Genomic DNA, 18214 nt, shown 5'->3' with positions numbered 1-18214 from the left:
TAACTATAGTCCCTAGTTTGTAATAGGTATATTTTTTCCTATACACCCCTCTATTATTAACAGTGTCATACATCTGCTCTAGTTTATCAAAGAATTTTTTTGTATTTGTACAGTTTTGTTGAGGGAACACAAATTACTGGCATATTTAAGTCTTTTCTGATTGATCTGAATTCCCAGATGGGGAAAAAAGCCTTCATTGATTTGCATGGATATAATTTTAGCTGTTAGCTTACTGGAGTCAAGTTGGTAAAAAAGTCCAGCATGTAAGTTTATTTTATTTTATTTTTAATTATTATTTTTAATATATTACTGCTAACTCTAGTCCATAGTTTGCAATAGGCACATTTTTCCCATATCCCTCTATTAATAACTCCTTGTAATAGTGACAAACATTTGTTATAGTTCATGAAAGAACATGTCAACATTTCTTATATTTTTACAGTTAATCACAGTCTTAGTCCACCGCAAGATTCACCGTGTTATACATTCCCATGTTTTAACCTCCAACTTTCCTTCTGGTGACATACATGACTCTAAACATCCCCCTTCCACCACATTCATACACCATTCAGCAGTGTTAATTTTTCTCACAATAACGTGCTGTCAACTCTGTCCATTTCCCAACATTTAATTTCAACCTAGTTAAACATTCTGCACATATTAAGCAACTGCTCCCCATTCTTTAGCTTCATTCTATATCCTGCAAACCTATATTTTACATCTGAGTAGACATATTATAATTAGTTCATAGCAGTGAAATCATACAATATCTGTCCTTTTGTGTCTGACTTATTTCACTTAGCTTAACGTTCTCAAAGTTCGTCATGTTGTTACATGCTCCAGGACTTCATTCCTTCTTGCTGCTGAATAATAGTCCATCATATGGATATACCAGATTTTGTTTATCCATCCATCTGTTGATGGACACTTGGGTTGTTTCCAATTGTGAATAATGCCACTATGAACATTAGAGTGCAAATGTGTGCTCACATCCCTGCTTTCAGATCTTCTGGGTATGTCCCAAGTAGCCAGATCGTAAGGCAACTCTATACTTAACTTTCCAACAAACCGTCAAATCTCCAAATGGTACAGCAGCTGTACCATTTTACATTCCCACCAGTAATGAATAAGTGTTCCAATTTCTCCACATTCTCTCCAAGAGAATAATAATAGCATTTTCAGATATTTGTAAACATTCTCTTTTAAAAATTTACTGAGCTTTTTCATGGCACCTTGGAGGCAGTCAGCTGCCTCAGCATGAAGCTGAAGATCTCCTTCCCAGCCACTGGCTGCCAAAAGCTCATTGAAGTGGACTATGAACGCAAACTTCGTACATTTTATGAGAGGCATATGGCCACAGAAGTTGCTGCTGACGCTCTGGGAGAAGAGTGGAAGGGTTACATTGTCCAAATCAGTGGTGGAAATGACAAACAAGGTTCTCCCATGAAACAGGATGTCTTGACCCATGGCCGTGTCTGCCTCTTGCTAAGGGGCATTGCTATTATAGACTTAGGAGAACTGGAAAAAGAAAGTGCAAATCTGTTCAGTGTTGCATTGTGGATGCCAATCTGAGTATTCACAACCTGGTTATTGTGAAAAAAGGAGAGAAGGATATTCCTGGACTGACTAATACTACTGTGACTTGTTGCCTTGGGCCCAAAAGAGCTAACAGAATGTGCAAACTTTTCAATGTAGAGAAGATGATGCCCGCCAGTATGTTGTGAGAAAGCCCCTGAACAAAAAAGGTAAGAAACCCAGGACCAAAGTGCCGAAGATTCAGTGCCTTATACTCCACATATTCTGCAGCATATTGCATTGAAGAAACAGCATACTAAGAAAAATAACGAAGAGGCCGCAGAATATGCTAAATCTTTGGCCAAGAGAAGAAAGGAGGCCAAAGAAAAATGTCAGGAACAGATTGCCAAGAGACAGAGGCTGCCCTCACTGAGAACTTCTACCTCTAAGTCTGAGTCCAGTCAAAAATAAGATTTTCTAAGAGTAACAAATAAGATCGGACATTACATCTTCTTTAAGCATTTTCACTGATGAAAAAGTAAATAAGGAAATTTGGTCCTTGTAATCCTGTGTGGGTAGAAAAGGGACTATGGAGCAATCCTATAGTGGGCAAATCTTGCATGATAACTGCAAATAGAGAGTAGACCTTTGATGATGCAAGAGATGGTCAAGCCAGTTTCATTTGTAAGTAGTGGGTGGCACATAGAAGGGATCTGTTGCCTTTTCAGCAAGGCATGAAACAAAAACTTAAGAAAAAGAAGTGACTAGGACTATAAATCTTTTATACAGTTTATTTTGAGGAATACAGATTTTCTCAAGATTTATACAAAATTTAATACATGAAAGTATTGTGAAGATGGACATTTGTCATATGTAAAAAAAATTGTTAAAGCATAGTTAATGGATACCATTTTTAAACAGTTCACAAGGCTTTTAAAACCAGTGCAAATTTAATGCATTAACAGAAAGCTTTTCAACTCCAGTCAGTTGTTAATTTATTCATGCTCTTACCCTCTCTTTCACTCTGAAAGGGAGTTGACTGTGCTGATTTAATAAACTTGCACCAACCAAGGATGAAAAAAAAAAAAACAAAAAAACACTGAACACTCAACAAGTAGTAGTTTCTTACAATGTGGACTCTAGTCATACCAATGAACTTTCCATACTCTGTTATTATTAAAAGCCATTTGTATGTCTTGTATTTTGAATGGATGCATGCATTTGTAACAGCATTAAATTTGTCATTTTAAAAATGCTGGTTTGTGGAGTTATGCAAATGCTCAAAATGTTGATCCCTTTCGTTATACAATATTAAAAAAACCACATTCATTAATATCAGCACTGATCCCATCATTAAAATCTTTAAGTATTAGGAGACCATGAAAATCACAGGGATATATATAAATCTCCCCAAATTCCAATTTTCATATCAAATGTCAAATTTTATCATTAGCAACAAATACTGTCAATTGTTTTCTTTGTAACCAGCTCACTTCATTCATTTTCAAGAAAGTTTCTCCCAAATACATGATTCTCAATGACCACAGTTTGTCTGTCAGTCATTCTTACAAAATAAAATTCTCTCCCTTGAAAAAAGTGATGGGTCCAACTTGCAAATCATACATTTACATAAGTGCTTTTACTGAAGACAGCTATTGTAATTCAGTATGCAGCAAAAGTGCTTATGCATACTTCTCATTTTGTCAGTCAGAATATTATAAAGGCATGTATTCAAGAGTCAAAAGTTTAATACAATTTATAATTTTTAATGCTTTATTCAGGTAATTCTTAAATGAAATTAGTCACTGTCCCTGCCACCCCCCCTGAGACTGTGTAGCAGTGAAGAATACAACTCCTGGTACTATTTGGCGATACTACCTTGATTCATGACAGTGCCATAAGCTTTAGCCACCATTGCATTTGCACCATCAGTTTGATTTCACAGACTTCCTGGAAAGGTCTCACGGACCCTCAGGGGTCTGCAGACCGCACTTTGGAAGCCAATGATCTATGCTAATTGTTTCAGAGAGAAATTTACCTAATCAATATCCACAAAGTAATCCAATCAGTCTATAAATAATAATCTTCTCTATACTTGTGGTGCTACACAAACATATGAGAGAGACAACTAACATAGATAGGGGAGGTGAGGGCAATTGAGGAATGTTTAACAGATGAGTCCTAGAAGACGAGTCCTATACGATGAACAGGAAGAATCTGGAAAAGACTTCATGGTGATGGGCTGGAAGAGTTTGGACAGGGTATCCAAAGCAAAAGAAACACATTATGAACATGACATCATATATTAGTTGGAACAGACTAGATTATGTGGCAGTAACACATACCTAAATCTCCATAGCATAACACATCAAAATTTATTTCTCACTCACAGAAAGACTATTGCCTTTAGCATGACTCCCCAAGGTAGCTGCTTCCATCTTATGGCTCTGCTGTATCAACATGTGGCCTCCACAATCTCCATGGCTGAGGAAGAGAAAACTGGTAATAGATGCACTCATAGAACTGAAATATATATCCTCTACTACTCCTAGCCCCTTAGCCAGAACTCCTCAAATGGCATCTTCTAACTCTAGGGGGGCTGAGAAATGTGAGAGAGCACATAGATATTCAGAAAGCCATAAATTTCTCTGTCCCAGTCTTGTACATTAAAAGACCCATGGCACTAATTCTACTGCTGCAAAGCACAAAAAGTTTGCATAGAATAAACAGTCTACTGTTAATCAAATAGAATGATGACTAGTAGGCAGCTTCATGGGACATTTTCACATAGAAAAGGAGTACAAGCAGAGCCTGAGGGTTCCAATAAGTGAGAGATTCTTTATGGTATAATATCCAAAGGTGACATTGAAGGCTGAGGTTTTTCTTTAAGGGGACAGAAGAGGGAGAAAGAAAAAAGTACTATGCTGAGAAAAGAAGTGTTTAGAATTATACAAATTATATGTTATATTTATTGCTAAGAGAAAAGAAAGTTACACGAAAACAGTCACGTAATTTGTCTCTACTATATAAAAATTCATAGAAAAATACTAGAAAATATAGATAAATTTTAACAGAATTTATTCTAATGAGATTATGAATAATTTTTATTTCCTATAGTTGCCTTATATTTTCCAAAATGAACACATATTACTTTTATAACCAGAGGAAAAAAATTAAGCTTTGTTAAAAAAGGCCAATTTAAATAGATTTTCTATAAATTACAAGTTATTGGCTTTTGAGAAGAGATATTCATGGCTATATTGAATGTATTTCCCCACCCTAAACTGGGACAAATAGCTTGATAGACAATTTGACAATAGGACTGAAATTTTGAATCAAATAATCTTGGAAAATCATATGGTTGCATGGCCACAAAGAATTGAAAGACCATAATCATTTTTCTTTAAGCGCAAATGGGGCATATTTATACATTCTAGATATTTCATAACAGACATTCTTGCTCTTTCCAATGATACATTAATGAAATTTGTGTTAATCTGATTTTTATAAATGAATTACATTTTAAATTATCAAAATAGCTTGTTATTTAAATAAATGCATTCTTTTGAATTATTGTTGTTTATAAATATACAAATACACACATGTATAAATATTTGCTTAAATGAATAATAGGCCTTTTAGTTATTACCTCTGAAATCTGCTTTTTTTTCTCTTTTACCGAGCATACCTATATTCTATCACTTCTCCCAGCAGAGGGCACTACAACCCGTGTGAGGTTTCACATTAATCCCATAGACACCAAACTTGAAAATTTTTCTGACTACCCTCATAAATGAACAAAGTATAGTCCCTCTAGGAGGCAAGGCAATGGACAAAGTTAATTTCCCCTCTAATCTTCATTACTGGTAAACAAAGAGTATAAGCCAAGTTAATTTGTTCATATTCTCACTTGTGCCAGGCATCAAGTGAAACGTGGCAGCTAGCAGCCCAGACGGCAAACTTAATTTTCATGAGGGTGGCAACACATCTAGAAACAATAAGAAATGGTTCTAGGAAAAAACATAGATTACGTTCCTTTTTAAAAACAGTCTTGCAAAGTGCAGTAACAAGTTCCAAGATCAAGATGTATATATTAAGTCATAGATTCTGCTCTAAGAACCGCATGATCTAATAGAGAAAAAATATAAATACACAGCAAACTCAAATGCAAGATAAGTTGCAATAACTGTCAGGTTTAGGTCCCCTAAACTCCATTTCTTATGTCCAATTGCCTACTTGACTCAAGGTCCTGTAAACTTAACCTGTTCACAAAATTTTGTCCTCTGACCCACATATGTGTTCCTCTTCCTATGTTTACCATGTTCCTAATGACATTACTGTACTTGAAAATTCAAGGTCACCTTTAACTTCTCCTCTACCATCTCTCCCCAATCCTAACTCCCAATGCTCTCCTAATTAGTTTCAAAGCTTTGGTGATGTATTAGTACATGAAACATAAAGTTCAACTCCATAAACTTGACTTTCAATGTCTTCATTTATTGAAATTTATCTACATTCCCATTTTACCTATGGGTTCCTGCTTTAGGAGCACAACAAGCCAGCCAAAATTCTAATTTCCTTCTAACCTCAGCTAACATTTCACCTAAGAAAGCCTTTTTAGTAAAAATTAATCTATCCTTCTCCCATTTCCTGATAGTGTATTATTTGGATTTCTGTTAGAACATTAATCAAAGTCTGTTTTGTATTAAAATAAATATGTCTGTTTCCACTATGCCATTTTTACCAGGTTCTGAGTTAAACCATGCTTTGAACACATTGGAAGCTCAGTATGCTGAATGAAATGGTACACTGGTAGAACAAGTAGGGTGTGCTCATACTGGTCTACTTGTTCATTTGTGGTATACATCAACTTTCTTATGAGACCTGTACTGGAAGAGCACACACTTACGTATTTTTAAAAATTAAGATATATATACATTCAAATATATTGTCTAATGATGGTCTATAGAAAGGGTGGTGTCTTTCAACAATATTTACCAGGCTAAGGTTTGGCAAATGAACAATAAAACACCTGACAGAGTGAAACCCTTCTTAATAAACTAGTAAAAAGAACTTTTTCAAAAGTTCCTTTGGCTCTTTAGATACTTTCTATGGATTTTTAAAAAATAAGATTTTCAGATTGTCTCTTGTATGTATACAAAATTAAAAGGAAAAAAAATACGCTGTACCTCCAAAAGTAGCTTTTTATACTTGATTCTGACTAGCAGAGTATTTGTCTGGGGGTACCTAATCAGAAGGGTTGCTAAGATTTTTGCAGCCCAGAGGACAATGTATAGTGACTGAAATACTTGCATTGGGATTATATGGACTCATTAGTACATTTGTGTAAAATAGCCTTGCAAAGAATTCTAAAATATTACCAGGTCATAAAAATTCTATTTAAATTGCTTACAAGTATATCTCCTCATGTTACTAACACATCCAGGCCATTTATAACTACCCACCTCCTCTTTTTATACAAACTGGCTATAAAAGCACAAATACCTGAATCATAGATTTATAATAAATCTTCTCATTCAACCTCTCACCCAGTTGGGAACTACTGCCTCTGACATGCCTGATAGAATCATTCTTCCTTTGCTTGAGAACTACCAACAGCAGGAGTTTCTTGACCATTTGATACCATTCATTCTATTTTGGCCAACAAAAATTATTAAAATGTACCAAGGTGTAGCTGCTCTTTCTGTAATTTTTAGTGAAATTTCCTAGTGTAGTTCCTCTTTATCAGCAATCCTGAGAGTATTATAAGATACTCCTATTGCCACATATTTATTTTGAGGAATTTAACAAAAAATAACATAAGCATTTAATTCTACATTAGTATTTAAATTGCAAATAATTACTCAAAAAAAAAGTTTGCCTGATACAAATGTCAAACCATCTGGATTATTCTCAGGTCTCAGGTCTCAGTTTCCCTCCATTGTAGAGCTCTGCTGCCATAGAGTCAGCTTGTCTCCCTTTCCCACATCTCCCCAGATTTGTTCCTCAACACAGTTCATACATTTAGTTAAAGATACGGATCCCTTCATAAAAGTAAATGATGAGCAGGCTCACATAGTATTACATTTCACAAACTGTTTATTATTTCTTTGCCCTGGTTTCTTTCAGACTCTTTTCCAGCAAATATTTTACAACTCTTATACTTTAGATGCCTGTGATAAAAGGTGTTTACTGTTTGATACATTGTCATTCAACAAACATTTCCTAAGGGTCACTAGGTTTCAGGTATTGTGTAATAGGTTCTCAAAATTAATGAAGAATAACAAACAGCCCTTGTTCTTTCAGAGCTCATATGGAGACAAACATACAATTTAAAATAATGTGATATATACTGTAATCATTTAATAAAGAATGTGCTGTAGGAACACAGAGGGAGCACCTTAAACTTCTCCTGGGAGGTCCAGCAATTCTTTCAAGGAGATTTTACTTTAGCTGAATTCTCCCAAGAGAAGATATTATTGTAGCTAAATTTAAAAGCTGAAGTTTCTCAAGCTGTTAAAAAATATTTCTTGAACTAAGGAGATAGAGGAATTCTATGCAAAGGGAATAAATATGCAGAAAAGATTGGAAATATAACTGAGCATATAGCCTATTTGAAGAACTATAAGGAGTTAGGCCTTTCTTTAATTTTTTTTTCCTTAAACTTTTTATTTTGAAGTAATTTCAAACTTACAGGACAGTTACAAAAACAGTACAGGACTGATATAGAAAACTCCATTATACTTCATCCACCCCCAGCCCAGATACCCAGATCCACCAATTTTAACATTTTGCTACATTTCTGTATCATTCTATCTATCTACCAATCACATCATATGGATATGCTATCTATATCAATCCAGAGTTTGACTTTTCTTAAGTAAAGGAAATATGTTGAAGGAGTTGTAGAGAATGAGGCAAGAAAGGAAGACAGGGCCATTTTTAGACTGCTCAAGGAAAAGAACATAAACAGGGAGAAACACAACATAATGAGAAGTGTGTTTAGTGATCAGTCACCAAGTATTTCTGAGTTTACATCTGTCCAGCATAGTAAACGTTGTTAATGAACCTGGTCAAGAACTGTAAAATATGACCTTTGCCTACAAACTTGGAAAGTCTGAGCTAAAACATATGAAATACTAGTGGACAGAGAAAGGCAGCCCAGAGCTGGAAAATATACTTTCTGTTAGTATTCTAAGAAGGTGAGATGGTACCAGAGGGACTCATCCTGGAAGGGCCTATAGGAAGGCACACTAGAAGAGTGGTTTCAAGCATGGGCTCTGGTGTTGGCAGACCCTGAGCTGGAATTCTGACCCTGTCACTGCCCAGCTGTATGAACTTAGGCAAGTTTCTAGACCTCCTCAAAGCAGGAATAGTAGTTATTTTTCAGGCTTGTACATAAATATGATGAATATAAGCATTTAAGCACAGTGTGGAGCACATAGTAAATACCAGTCCCCCTATTACTACCAAGAAAATGCCTAGCACTTCAGGAGAAGGGAATAATAGGCTTTAACAAAGAGAATAAGAGGCTCGAACAAAGCTATGGGCATGGCACATTTGGGTTCACTAGGAAAGAAGTGCATTGAGAACTGGGGAATAAGGTTGGGTATAGGATAAATCTAGAAGAGTGGTTCCCAGCTTGGGAGCACTAAGGGCAGTAGTATGTGCAGTTGTCAAGAAACTTCAAATCTCTTAGTGTTCCAAACAATACCTGAACCAGAGTATTTAATATCTACCACTTTGAAATATGTAGAGATGCTGTTGAAATTCATAAAATACTAGTTCATTTAAAAGAGTCAGTTAATGAATAGATATTTGAAAATTTTTCAGTAAATGCCGTTCTTCAGGGCTTGACTTAAACTCTCAACTTCTCAGAGAAATTTTCCCTGGTTCTTCTGCTAAAATGGTCCCCAACCCCCCTCACTTTCTAGCCCCTTATTCTGCTTTAATTTGCTTCATAGCACTGGATGCAACCTGGCATTATATTGTGTATTTCTTTGTTTACTACCTATCTCCTCACTGAATGTAAGCTCATGAAAACAAGGACTTTATTGTATTTAACACCTTCACTCCAGCATCTAAAACAGTGCCACACATGGTGTATCTTCAAAAAATATCTGCAGAATAAATAGATCCATGAATCATGCATGTATATTATATGCAGCCATCTTCACCTTCTTAGTGAATAATGCAAATTAAAACAGCATCAGAAGACTCTTCATTTCTTTTTTATAGTCAGCATTGGCTCTTTTTCTAAAATGAAAATATCTTATTAATATAAAAGATGCCACAGAAGACTTGGCCTAATTACAATGAAAAACATAAGAGGGAAGAAGATGTCTTGTTCTCAAGAGTTGCATTTTAAAGATGTGAAAGAACACTGCTTTTGAGATATAAGTATATGACATAGCTATCCATTTCGGTGCTCAAATGATGAAGATGTTACTCAGAGCTTCCTCTAACCTGAGACAAGTTAAACCTCTAATATAATATTTAAAATTAGGTAATGTATGTTGCCACCAGGATGCCTAGGGAACTACCAATACATCTTAAACTCCTACAACCTTGTTATGACACATGACAAGGCATGTGTCATAAGATTGCTTAAATGTGTAATAGAAACAAGCTCTGTTCTCATATTTAAAGCAAGCAGGTCATCAAATAATGTATTGAACATAAGGTAAAAAATGTAATGTGGCCCCAAATACTCAACATTTATTATTATACCAGGAGCCATCTGATTTTTAATATCAATGTCACATTGTTTGGGACTTTACCATATTTATTGGATGCCTAGTCCTTTATTCTGGCATTCATGGTCCCAAATCTACTAGGTAATCACAGGGCAAAAATGGATAGCCCCATTAAAATGTTTTGTGAATCTAAACTTCCCTCTCCTGAAGGTTTGATGGGGTTGTAATCACCTCATTTTCTTCTAGGGAGAGGAGTGAAAATAGTAGTCGTGCTATACACATTTCTTCTTTTAATTCTGGTGGTTATTCTTTAAACATAGTACATTAGCAAATTTGCTCAGGTATTTGGCCATAAATGCATAGCATGCATTCATATAAGTCAAAATAATAAGCAAATAAACGATCACGTATGGAATAACCTGTTTATCTATCTACTCTTATATTGCTACATCAGAGTTATTTCTGAAATGTCTGTCCATAAAAAAAGCATAAAGCTCCACCTCTTGCAAATCAGGGTAAGGAATTTTCAGTGATAGTGACTTGAATAATTGTGTGACTCCTTCCACTCACCATATCATCTGTCACTGACAAAGTTCCGAAGATGGTGTCAGGAAATTTGACATAGTTCTCTTATTGGAAAAACCTCTCTTACTTTCTTGGGACCCAGAAAGTGTGGTCTTCTGTTCTGTTCCTCTTTGTCTCTTAATCCACTACTATAAATAAATCCAAAAAAAGTTCCTTTTTATGATTTAAAAATATTATTGATCTTTTTTAACAAAGTGAACATGACTTGACTCTAGGAAGAGAGGCTAATTAGGAAGGGATCTGAGAATCACAAATTGTATTAGCCTGGATTTCCCAGAAAACAGAGCCTGAGACAAAAACCAACCAACCAACAACAACAACAACAACAACAAAAAACACAAACAAAAGAAACCTTACTTTAAAGGCTGTGCAATTTTAGGAAAGAAGAAGTGAGGGAAAGTGGGCAATGGAGCAGGATGGAAAGAAGATGCAAGAGTCACTAGCTACATTACCAACCTGATTGGAGCTTTATAACCAGCTAGTGGGATATCTTCAGAAAGTCTCTATGAACTACTGTGTTTCTGAATATTACATTTCTTCTCTGTACATGGAGAGGAAGGGAGAAGAATCTATCCATCTACTCCTCTCTTTCAGTGGACAAAGTTCCTTCTATGGTTCACCAACTGCCCCACACTTCTAGTTTCTACTATTTAACCCCATGGAGAAGCTAGATCCCAAGAAAACAGTGACAGCATCCATAGCAGGACCCACACTGTATGAGAGGATTCAGTGATCAGAAGCAAGTCAGTGACACTTCCCACCTGCCCACCTATAGGTTGCAGCCTTACAGATCCAACTGGGCAAGCCAATGCACCTCTGCAGTGTCTCAGAGGCAACAGGAAGATCCCTGATGGGAAGTAAGAAGTGCATAGTGAGGAGTGAGGCAATGAGCTATCAGGTTTTGCCTGAGAACCCCATGAGGGACTAGGAGCAGCCACCTCAGTGGAACTGGTTGGCCAAGTGAGTGTAGTACCATGAAAACATGATCCCCATCATGAAAGCATCAACAGGTCTTCCTTCAACACAGTCTGAAAGCTCGTCTCTGTGATCTACATAGTGTTGCAATCTGGAAGATCATCAAGAGCGACCTGCAGAATATTATGGTCTAGAGTCCAAGAAATGCACAAAAACTGGTTCCAACCCATGTCCCAACAGAACTGTAAGGGAGTAAGTTCATGATAGAGGATTATAGAGGTTTTAAAAAACATTTATTTCTGGAAACTGAACTTAATAAAGCCATTCTTCTGAATTCTGACCTGTTCAAAATAAGTTCACTAAATTTATCCATTCATTTTTCAGTATGCACCAAAGTGAAGAACGGATACCAAAGCAAATATTCACTCCAACATGGGAAATGTGAAACATTGTGAGGTAAAGAAAACTACATAATAATAAGAAAAACTCAACTCCCATCTCAATTCTGTTACTCATATTGATATGAAAAGTTTACACAAACTCACTGATTTAAGTTTACTCCACAGTTTAGTATGAATAATGTACACTTCACAGCAGTGTGAAGATTGAAAGGAGGGAAGTACTGAAAGTGCTCAATATGGTACCAGGAAATCAGCAAATCTTAGTTATGCCAGAAGCTACTCCTGAACCACAATTTTTTCACACCTTTTTGTTCGAAAATATTTAATTTCGCATGCAAATACACATGCTGGTCACCAACTACATAATACCAATTGGTTGGATCTTAAAGTGATTTTGATTTGAAGTAGATAAAAATTCAACTAAAGTGTTTAAAACTTTCTCTGAAGAATGATTGTTCTTTGGCATCAATATCTGGATACTGATAATAACTCCTTAAAAATACTAGTATTAAGCACTTCCTATGTAGCAGATGTTGGACAAAGTTCTTAACATAGATTATCTCTAACTTCCTATCAGCCCTATCAGATAGAAACAGGACTGGCTACGTAATTTGCGGGACCCAGTGAAAAAGGAAAATTCAAGGCCCCTTAAGTTTTTCCCTTTAAAAGTATTTGATTACATATAAAACATAATAAAAGTAATAGTGATACATGAGTAATAATATAAACTAATAAATTAAAAAATATAATATTTTGGTGTTATAATTTTAGATTATACATAAATAACAATGCTTTATATTGGGATATCTTGATTTGCTATAAATTTGTTTGGCTTGCTTTTCTGGAAACTCATTAAGTTATCAAAATATATAATTTTATCAATTGATGTAATTGAAAATAATGTCAGTCTTGGAAAAATCAAAATTAATTTTTAAGTATTTATAAATAAACCTTTTACCTAAAAATTTATTTTAAATGAAATTTTTGTATCACAACAATTTTAGATTTATAGAAAAGACTTGAAGTTAGTGCGGAGAGTCTCCATATAGCCCACACGGTTTCCCCTGTTGCTAGCATCCTATATTAGAATGGTGCATTTATTGCAATTAATAAACAAATATTAATTTATTAACTAAAGGACATAGTTTATTCAGATTTCTGTACATTTAGTTGCTATGTCTTCTTAGGGTCCTCTTGGCTGTGCAGTTTCTCAGACTTTGTTTTTGATGACCCTGACAGTTTTGAGGAATACTAGTCAGGTATTTTGTGGAATGTCACTTACTTAGAATTTGTCTGATTTTTTTTCTCACGATTAGACTGAGGTTATGGAGTTTTGAGAGGGATACCATAGAAGTAAAGTGCCATTTTCATCATATCCTATCAAGGGTATATACTAGCAACATATCACAGGTGATGTTACCTTTGATTATCTGGCTGAGGTAGCGTTTGTCAGGTTTCTCCTCTGTAAAGTTACTCCTCCCTTTTCCATACTACACTCTTTGGAAAGAAGTCACTTTGTGCAGCCCACACTTAAACAATGTGGAATTAAGCCCCATGCCATTAATTTTGTTGCTCAAATTGTTCCAGATTTGACTGCTGAGAGCCTTTTAAGTTGTCACGTGTGTCCCTTTGACATATTCCAATCATTGTGCAGTTTATTTGAGCACTTCCTCACTTTATGGCACTACAGGATGCTCCAAGCTTATATTATACAGTTTCTGTCCCAGTCCTAAAATCAGCCATTTCCCCAAGGGGAAAATCATGTCCACCACAATCGGCATGTATGGGCCACAACCCTTATCCTATGGGTATGAACTCATTTGTAAATAGGACCTTCAAATATGTTATTAGTTAAGGTGTATCCAAATGGGTGGACCTTAATCCAGTATGGTTGAAATACTTAATGAAAAAAAAATTGGACCCAGAAGACAAAGCCACAGAAGCAAAAAATCAACAAAACCTAGAAGAGAAAGAAGAAGATGCCCCCATGTGCATTGTCACATGACAGAAAACCAGGAAACCCCACTGACTGTCAGCCAGCCACAAGATATTGACCCTGGAGGAAGCAAACATTCCAGCCTCTGAAACCATGAGCCAATCAATTCCTGTTGTTAAGGCAACCCATTGTATGGTATTTGTTTTAGCAGATAGGAAACCAATACAGAGTCTTTGGAGAACAGTATTAGAAACCAAGATCCAGATTCTAGATATGCTTGTTGCTACTGGGCTGTCATTGCTTCCAGGCCCTCTGAGCTGACAAAACAAGGAAATACATGATTGTGTACTAACCAGTGTATATACACATATCTATACATATTTCTATATGTAACCATCTGCATCCATATTAAACTAAACAATAAGTTCATACTGATGTCTCCAGATCTTCTCCACTGCCACATGGATGCTTCTAGATTTACAATTAAATTTTAAGAATTTTTAATTTTGAGAAGCCTCTTTCTACTGATGCAACTGCTATTGGAGCTGTTAAGAGTATATTATGAATCTGACAACATTAGAATATTTCTGATACATTATTTAAAATATAAGTTCTAGCATATCTAGAACTGAGGACTCCTAAAGAATAGTTTTTCTAAAAAGATTTACCTCTTCATACAAATAAATTTCATATACATATGAATTTAATTTCAAAAATGTAAATTTACACAATGGCATTTCCTTGTGGTTGTCTTACAAGAAACTAAAAGTGGCTTAATGTTTTGTACATAATTCAAAGTGCTTGTACAAGGAAAAGTTTATTTTAAAATTGTCTTTCTCAATAATTGGTTCATCTGAAGCTTCTTAGGAAAATAGTGTTCTTTTCCACTGAATTTGAAAATCGTTACATTTAATTTCTATTTCTAAGCTCACGGACATTTACTTTTCATTGTTGCAATAATTTTTCAAAACCAGAGATTCTAAACTCTTTGAAGAATTCTAAAAACTCTCTGATATTCTTTATTGCAATATCCATGCTTATGCTTTTATTTTGTAATTATTTACTGAGAAATTTATTGCCCAAGTTTGGGCAGCTCCTATGCCAATGTTCAGGCTACAGAGTTAAGATTTGTGCAGATGCTGCAGGGACAGATCTCAGCACAGATGGATAAACCAGTCTCTCACCTCCAGTCTCAGCCCTCCCTCCATGTGGAGACACTCCTCCCTCCTGGGGTCACAGCCATTATTACTGCTGCTGCTACTTCTACTGTGTTGGCACTACTGATGGGTCAATTTGGGCCCTGGTCCCATCCAAGCAATCCCTTGGCTCTGCAATATCCCAAACTATGCCACATGTGCACAGGCCAACTCAGTACCTGCACAACCCATTGTGCCCAGGACTTGAGCCCACACATGTGGATGCTGCTGCTCAACCACTGCCAAATTCTTGCACTGTCGCCTGGCATATTGCCTCTCCTCACATGCGTGTTCAAAAATAAAATTAATAAGAATTTCAAGATGGCAACTGTAGAGCCTTAGAGTTGGGGCCATTCTGGGGGATGGATGCCCTGTGAGACTTCATAGATTGTGTGCCCATGAAACCATCCCTGATACAGGAATTATTACTACTCCCACTAAAATCAGAAATTAAGGTTCAAAAAGTCACCTGTCCAAGTTTAGAGAGCTAATAAGCAGTGGAGCTGGGAATCAAATCATGTATATCTACTTCAGAGGTCAGATATTTAGCCATGATGTTGTGCCATATGGAAAATTCCACCCCTGAAAAATTTTTCTTACACCTCTGATTAGTCACAAAAATAGCTGATAGTTAATTCTGTAGAAGTAGTGGCATTGTCTTTCTAAGGGGTAATGCCTTGTTCCCAATTCTATGAAAAAAATGAGATATGTGGTACTGACATCTTTAATAGATTAAATGTCGTAGAATAAATAAATGGATGTTTTTGTGTCTCATTCCTTCAATTACATCCTATGAGAGGAGTTATAGCCCACACTCCAGAGTTGCACTGCCAAGGTTTGAAGCCTATCTGGACCACTTACTTGTGGTGTGACCGCTTTAGTTTCCTACCTGATAAATACCATTGAGTGGGTTGGCTTAACAACAAGAATTTTTTGGCCCAGAGTTTTGAAACTAGGAGAAGTCCAAATTCGAGGCATAAGCAGTGTGATACTTTCTCCCTGAGGACTGTGGTTTCCTGGGGCTGGCTGCCAGCAATCCTTGGGCCTTTGGCCTTTCTGTCACATGGCAAGGCGCATGGCAGCAACTTCTCCTATTCTTCTGGGTTCTGTTGACTTCCAGCTTCTTTCTCTATGGCATTCTCTATAAGGAAATAGGACTAAGATCCATCTTGATTCAGTTGTCCACACCTTAACTGAAAATAACATCTTCAAAAGGTCCTATTTACAATGGGTTCATACCCACAGGAGGGGATTAAGTTTAAGAATATGATTTTACTGGGGTACATAAATCCAAAGTCCCCATAGGCATCTTAGGCAAGTTGCTTAATTTCTCTCTCCTTTGTCCTCTTATCTTGATTACTGTCTGACACTAATCAAGGCCTGTGAGGTTTAAATTCATGCCCTATCTACTACCTCCATTGTACAATTTTTCACAACCAGCCTGGGCAGGATTCAACAGCATAGTAGTTTTGTATCCAAGGTTACTTCCCCACAATCACTATAAGAGTAAGAAATGCAGTGGCAATAAAAAGTCTGTAGCCCTTCCAATAAAGATTTATAAAACAGAAAAAAAAATGGCAGCAACAATACTTACTGCATAGGGTTCTCACTGAGGATATAGTGAGTTAATCCACATAAAACTTCCAGCAAATTTCCTGGCAATATTAAGTGGCTAAAATGTTAGCATTTATATAGCTTTAAGATTTCATAATAATTGTACCTTGTATGAAAATGAGGAGTGAAGGGGAAGAATTTGGGCATACCCCAAAATGTTAACAGGGATTATCTCTAGGTGATGGGACACACACACACACACACACACATGCCCGTACACACTAATGACAACACATTCCTAGAGACCAAGATACACAGATCAATCATGTACTTTGTGGTAGGGTTGCCAGGTTTAGTAAACAAAAATACAGGATGCTCAGTTAAATTTGTATTTCAGTAAACAACAAATAATAGTTTAGTATAATTTTGTCTCAAATTATTTGTCCTAGCAAATAAGTGGCCCAGCTGAGATTCAAACCTGAGCAATGCACCTCTGGAGTGTGAGAGTATGTCAAATATTGCACAGAACATACTTACATAAAATACTTATTTATTGTTTATCTGAAATTAAAATATAACTGGGTATCCTGTATTTTATCTGCCAACTCTATTTTGAGGTCATAATTTTAGTCCTGTTGATAGACTGTTGTTGATCTATCCCCCCTTTTTATGCCTGATCAAAATATACCAATGGGATCAATTTTTCTCAAATCTTTTGTCCAGAGTTAGTAGCTCAACATTCCACCACAAAATAAAGTAAAATGCTCAATGATTCAAAGACACAATCTTTCTTCCTTCCTCCTTGCCCACATCCATCCTTGTTCTCTCATATATGCAAACCAACACACCACACATGCAGGAACACGTCCCCCTTCTTCACCGCACATCTTCCTTTTTACTGTCATAATGACCTACTATCTCTAGTCTGTGGTTTTAAACATTTTTTTTCAAAGGGAGTGAGAATAGCAAAACTAAGCATCACACCAAGGAAGTAAGGTAAAATAGTTTGAATCAGAGGAACATATCCTGTTCTTCCTGTCCCCTCACGTTTGGGATGTGACTTTCCAAATTACTGTGTGAATCATAGTCCTTTCCTTGCTTTGTTGAATCATAGATAGCTTTGCTGAATCATAGATAGTCCTTGGGCAACCCTCTGGTATCAATTGCTATACTGACAAAGAACATTTCTTTGCAGAGTTAAATTAGCCTTGTGCTGAATCCTCCATTCCTTGGCTACTCGCTTCTATATTTACCATTTTCATTGTTTTCTTTTCGCCAATGGCTCAGCCTGTTTGGATATTGGAAATTGTGACTTTCAACTTACTCCTACTTTCAAGCCATTTGTCTTGATGGTATTTCCTTTAAAATTAGTCAAAGATCCTTTGCCATTTGGGTTTCTACCTGGCTCAATCTCAT

At 36.1% G+C, this 18214-nt stretch overlaps 1 protein-coding gene and 1 pseudogene across 1 annotated transcript in view; both read left to right on the top strand.

The window, feature by feature from the left end:
- The first annotated feature begins 1257 nt into the window (after positions 1-1257).
- On the top strand, positions 1258-1986 carry LOC119528646 (annotated as a pseudogene).
- Positions 1987-3689: 1703 nt separating this feature from the next.
- Positions 3690-18214, top strand: part of TMPRSS11F (transmembrane serine protease 11F) — a 148762-nt gene continuing 134237 nt past the window's right edge. Inside the window, exon 1 of the mRNA XM_037831434.1 lies at positions 3690-3776. Coding sequence (XP_037687362.1) covers positions 3690-3776 — 87 coding nt within the window. The remainder of the gene's footprint in view (positions 3777-18214) is intronic.

The sequence above is a fragment of the Choloepus didactylus genome, chromosome 3 (assembly GCF_015220235.1).
Source record: "Choloepus didactylus isolate mChoDid1 chromosome 3, mChoDid1.pri, whole genome shotgun sequence".
NCBI lineage: Eukaryota > Metazoa > Chordata > Mammalia > Pilosa > Megalonychidae > Choloepus > Choloepus didactylus.
Note: the sequence above shows the minus strand (reverse complement) of the source record. Positions and strands in the feature narration are given on the sequence as shown.